The sequence below is a fragment of the Maniola jurtina genome, chromosome Z (genome assembly GCF_905333055.1).
Source record: "Maniola jurtina chromosome Z, ilManJurt1.1, whole genome shotgun sequence".
NCBI classification, from domain to species: Eukaryota; Metazoa; Arthropoda; class Insecta; order Lepidoptera; family Nymphalidae; genus Maniola; species Maniola jurtina.
The window spans coordinates 13,810,792-13,816,791 of record NC_060058.1 but is presented as its reverse complement, the minus strand read 5'-3'; the positions used below and the strand labels follow the sequence as shown (position 1 = coordinate 13,816,791).

The following is a 6,000-nucleotide window of genomic DNA, read 5'->3' as shown; positions in this document are numbered from 1 at the left end:
ACGTTTTCCGACAGACAAGTACGTAATACCGATAGGTTTGGAAATAAAAATTATATCTTTCTATTAGTAGTAATTATATTACAAACTTATTATTTGGCTATATCTATTTTGGCACTTCGCCACCTAAGCATTCTATAAAAACTCAAGCAATAATAATAAAACTTTTTACATAATTCATTTTAGTGAGCAAAGAAGGTATTTTATCTTCATTATATTTATAACTTTCTTAGACCGTAATCCTAGTCAAGAGTTTAATTCTAAAATGTGCCTTGTATTAAAAAAACACTTTTATGATCACTTTGCTGTAATTTCAGAGTAATAATAATATTTCAATTGAATGGTGCAAGGTTACTGTGATCAGCAAGATAAAAATATTTTTGGAATAATTTTAAATTAAACACCTTCTTGTGAATTGTGAGCAAATATATTATTATAAAAATATATTAATAGAATAGAAGAAATGTAGCATCGAAACTTTGAGTTAAGAAACGTATAAGTAATCTGTACTCGTTCCATATGAGAGGAAAGTCTCTATTCTTTATTTTAAGGGTCCTTAAACTTTTGCCAGAAAAAAGGGTTTCAGTTTCATACAGAGCAAGGCATATACTATACCTTGTCTTTATACATAGATTGCTTTCAGATTTTTTATCTATAACTTGGTAATAGTTACCTAAGTCATGATTTACAGAATTTAGTTCGACTAATATATTTTAGAAAATGACGCCCTTTCTGAGGTTAGCGACAGGTAATTTTACTTTGGTAAGTTCATATTCTCAGATACAAATCACGCAAGCGATCTTCAACTTTTTCGTAATTACTTTGAAATTGTAGCAATGGATGCTGTTGGTAAATAATTCGTTTGTAATAACTGTGATACACGGTTTATTCGATTTTTGTTATATGTTTATTAAAATGTGTAATCAATTCTTTTTTTTTACTTTGATTTTACAAAGTTTATTTTGTTTTGATAGTATGAATTGTGTATTTAAACACTATGCTTACGTTACGAATAATAAAACGCATGGCAATGCCGTGCGTCACATGTACACTAAAAATAAAGTTAGGATAATTTAGTTATTTTTCAAAAATTGAATAAACGTATTCAGCATTGAAATCTGATCCAGCAATTTTTTAATGGTAAGTTAAAATCAGTGATGTTCACCCCCAATATCTAAAGCTCGCTTTTGTAAATTCTTAATTATTTCAGGATCAGAATATAAAAATTTCTCATATAAGTATAAATACTTTTTCATATTTACAAATATATAATTATTAATTTAATTTTCATAATTAGCAATAATAAAAAGAGAATGAAACGACTGTGGTGGAATGCTTCTGTAATGCAACTAACCTCAAAATGGAGAATCATGACATGGGAAGCGATGCAATTCAGAACCTATACCGGTATCAACTAAAGCCTACCGGTAGCAACTAAAGTCAATCATACTCACATGAGTATAATTTATTTGTGTTTAAAATTATAATGATAGCTTGCAAGTAATATCGTATATTAACGACAATAAATACAGGGAATAATTAAAACGCTAACAAAAACGAAGAAAAGTGATAGCACTGATGATAAATGATATGATGTCACAAAAAAACGCAAAAAAGCAAATCCTGTATTTTTTAAAAGTTTGCAATGTATTGCAAATAAAACATCGGACTGACACTTGAGGTCAATGAACGTTGCGTAGATAGGCGCGCGGTGTCGATTTCTGGGAAAACTACTAAAACTACAAAAATATTAGGGCAAATGGCTATTGGTATTGGATTGTGTTCAGGTAGTATAGTAATATTTGCTTGCGTTCTGATTACCGCCTGTATATCAAATACCCATTTTAAATAGTTTGGACCTGAATAATCACTTTTTGAATTTTTTATTGATGATGGTCTCTTCAATTTATCATTACATTCACATATTTAAGTTATTTTTGTATTAATTCAAATTATTTTATTACAGTAACTTTTAAAAAATAAAAAACCTTGTGAAAATTTTTAATTATCATCATGAACTGACTAATTATTATTTAACGTTTCACGAAACTATCAATATGTATTTTTTATAGTTCTAGCAACTTTAATACAAGAAGCAAAATTTACGAACGTCCAGTACCACTAAAAAGGTATTTTTTATAATTTTATATACATTTTAGAAGTATTTATGTAAAATTGTACGTGTAGAAAAATATATCTTCGTAAGTCTAAAACATATGCCTATATCTTATTTAATTTGAAACTTACAATTAATTAGAATATTCAGTATTAAATTGTCCTTTATCTTATACATAATCGTCATCGTATCACATGATGTCTTTTGTCGACACTTGCAGCAAGTTCGTAGGAAGGTAGTGAAGCGGGGCGGAATCGTAAGCAGCTGAGCCGGAAGGAGCGGGGGCCCGGAAAGGTTCGCGACGCACGCGCCTCAGAGCCTGCGGAGTGGGAGCACGATGTTAGCTGCCCTTCGTCACCAAGTGGTAGGGTGCGTGAATAGTCGCAACGCTTCCTAAATCCGTTCGCCCGAGCAGCTCCTCGGGATGATCATGCTCATGTTCTCTCCGCTTCTCCTCGTTTGTGTAGTAATGCGCCGCACGACGTCTCGAACAGCACAATGCAGTGGTAACAGCGGCCAGAATAGCTACGCACAAAAGCATCAACCCCGCTATTACACTCATTTGCGCTTCATGCGTAGTACCACATTGTTCCAGACCATCGAAAGTAAGCTCCCCAAAAGAAACACCGTGAAGTCTTAGAGGTGAATGACATTTCAGTCGCCGTATGGTTGCATTTAACACAGTGGTCGCCATGAAAACTAACATAGTACCCGCTGAGCATTGATCGCATCTCCAGTGATTCTTCGATAAATCGATTTGCGCTATAGCTTCTAGCCGTTGTAGATCATCTTCTCCTAGAGTTTGAAGTCTGTTTCGTGATATGTCGAGCCTTTGCAGAAATTTTGTCTTAGTAAGAAGTTTATATGGAAAGGTAGTTATCTTGTTCCAAGAAATATCTAAAGCAATCAAATGCTCGTTGTACGTAAAGAAATTTGGAGGTATTTCTTTTAGTGACAGATTGGCTAAACCGACGCCGTGAATTTCTGGTAATATTTGGAGAACAATTGCAATTTCGTTAAGCGGTAAATTATTACCACTAAAGTTGATAGTTTTTAAGGAATCCACCACGGGGGCAAACGTTTGCAAGTGAAACCTATCAATTTTGTTGTGACTTATATCCAGATGGACAAGTGCGCTTAAATTAGTGAGAGCAGCGGGCGCCAGCAGGGCGAGACGGTTGCGTGCCAATGAAAGCGTTCGTAATTCCCGATTCTTTCCAAACATATTATCCACAATTACTGATAGTTGATTGCCATCCAATTTAAGCTTCTTAAGTTTTTTTAAACTGATAAACTCGTCCGACGTCAAGTACTTAAACAGATTTTCCCCCAGGTCTAACTCATCCAAATGCGGAACTAAATGGTAGATTTGAGTATTGATCCTTCGCAAGAGACATCGCCGACATTTAAATATTCGCAAGTGTTGAATGTCTTTGAAAACTTCTGGATTAAGGTCCGCTAATGGGTTGTCACTCAAATCGAGATACCACAACTTTGCTAACATCCGGAACAGCCGCGGTACGAGGGTCGAAATTTGATTATGCGCCAGGTTTAGGGTCTTCAAAGCAGTCAGGTGCCGGAATGTCTCACTTGGCATTTGTTCAATATTGTTGTAATCGAGATGTAGTTCCGTGAGGTTTATGAGACCACGAAAGTTGTCTGCTCCGATACTGGTGAGGTTGTTATGCGTGAGATTGATGAGCCTCAGGTTTTGCAGTCCCCAAAACGAATACTGGCCTATTGAGGGGACATTAGAGTTGACGATGTGGAGTTCCCGTAGATTGACGAATGGCGTCGGTTGAGTGAATATAGGCCCGATCGTGAGATAGTTAGGCCGATTTGTCGGTGCAGATATAATGACTTTGTCTGCTTTATGGTCGATAAACTCGACGGGAATCGACCGCATGTCACCCCGCGTACATTCGACACAGTGCCCGCTCCCGACCTCTGGGTTGAAAGTGGTGCGGCAGATGCATTCGCTTGGGCACATGGTGGCCGCTCCAACGCAGGTCAACGAAATACCCCATATTATGAGTATTATCTTGGTGAATCTGAAACAAAAAAAAATGAAACTGTACTGAAATGTAGTACTTAGTACTTATATAGTTTAAAAAAACTCGCAAACCGCTTTTGTTTATGTAAATTCACTTAGGTATAATTTTAAGATTTGAATGTGGTTTTCACCCTTATTTATACATTAAACTCACGAGAAAGCTTAACTTATAATTTATTAGCACAGTCTCATCTATAGAACAGCATACTGATTCGCTAACTCAGTGTCCAGCGATGAGTGATAACCACAGAGTTCATTTGACATAGGTTGGTTCTACATTGCTGCTTCTCTGAGTGATGTTAAAAATGATTTTTCGTAGAAAACCTTCAATGGATGAGAAAAATAAATATTTGTTTTCGCTAGTTAAGATTTCGCTTAGGTAAACATTTGCGGGATTACTTTTTCATATTAAATATTAAAAGAGATATGTTTAAAAAAATTGCTATTATCTTTTGCGTTTAACTTTATGTTAAAACAACATCTTTATTATTTTAACAGCACATTACTCTTCGCCATTACCATTAAATACTTAGAATTTCGGAACACAAAATGGGTAGGTATGAATATTTAAACAATATTCTTTGCATTGAGAATGTAAAAAATTTCAAAGTAAAACGAATTATTTGGACCTTTCATGTATTTTTTAGTATGATCTAAGTATGATATACGTCTCCATCCACACTCTTCCCGCCACCTTTTTAAGGTCATCGGTCCAGCGGGCTGGAGGTCATCCCATGATGGATGGATGGATGATGTATAGTACCTCCATTTAAATACGTGGGCATAGTACAAAGGGCGATGTTTAATAGAACTGTCGCAGGCATGTGGATAACTATACAAGAAATGATTTATAAAACTTTTATCTTCGGGAAACATTTTTACATTATATCTATCTACGCGATTTTTTATTTTAATATGTAATCATGGACTTATATCCACGTGGACAAGGTCACGGGATTTAGATGCCTACCCGAATATCGTAATATAACATTTGATTTTTTCGACATCAAATTTCCGAGATATTTAATTTCCTAAGATCAACGTATTTCCCTGGAGATATGGATTAAAAACACTCTCTGCGTTCAATCTAAAAGATGTACATGATGTGCCTACTAAATAATATACTTATGCCTAACTGTAGGATATTATATTTGCAAAATCTCATCTTACGTTCGGTTCCTCAGCTTTGAGAATCATGACTCCCTCGAGATATCACTTTATAGGGTTCCGTATCCAAAGGGAGCCAACGGGACCCTATATTACTAAAGTCGGAACATATTGGCGTCGATTCCGTTTTTTTCCTCTAAACTAGAGTTCTCAATCTCCATCCTTTTCTTTTTGATTTTGCGTAAAAGGAATGGAAAATAAATTTTAAAATCACAAGGCTTGACAGCTGTTCTAAATTAAATTAGGGTTTTCGGTCCTTTTATTATGACTTTTGTAGAAAAAGATGCAAATTCTCTGAAATAAAAAAACAATTTTTTAAGTAGAACAAACTTGAAGTAAACTGCTGGGGTGCCTACTTCAGAAGTTTATATTGTACATGACGAGGCAAAATTTACCCCTACAATAATGAACTTGGCCCTTTTAACCTACTAAGGGACCAGTTTGATCGAAATCTATTGTGAATGGTAACTAATAGTTGTAGATACCTTCGATGTTTTTAACCCCCGACCCAAAAAGAGGGGTGTTATAAGTTTGACGTGTGTATCTGTGTATCTGTGTATCTGTCTGTGGCATCGTAGCGCCTAAACGAATGAACCGATTTTAATTTACTTTTTTTTGTTTGAAAGGTGGCTTGATCGAGAGTGTTCTTAGCTATAATCTAAAAAAA

General features: G+C 35.1%; 1 protein-coding gene across 1 annotated transcript in view; it reads right to left on the bottom strand.

Annotated features, from left to right (window-relative positions):
* Positions 1 to 2,125: 2,125 nt before the first annotated feature.
* LOC123880621 (leucine-rich repeat-containing protein 15-like) overlaps positions 2,126 to 6,000 on the bottom strand; it is a 111,699-nt gene continuing 107,824 nt past the window's right edge. The window contains exon 2 of the mRNA XM_045928827.1: positions 2,126 to 4,164. Coding sequence (XP_045784783.1) covers positions 2,454 to 4,164 — 1,711 coding nt within the window. The 3' untranslated portion in view covers positions 2,126 to 2,453. The remainder of the gene's footprint in view (positions 4,165 to 6,000) is intronic.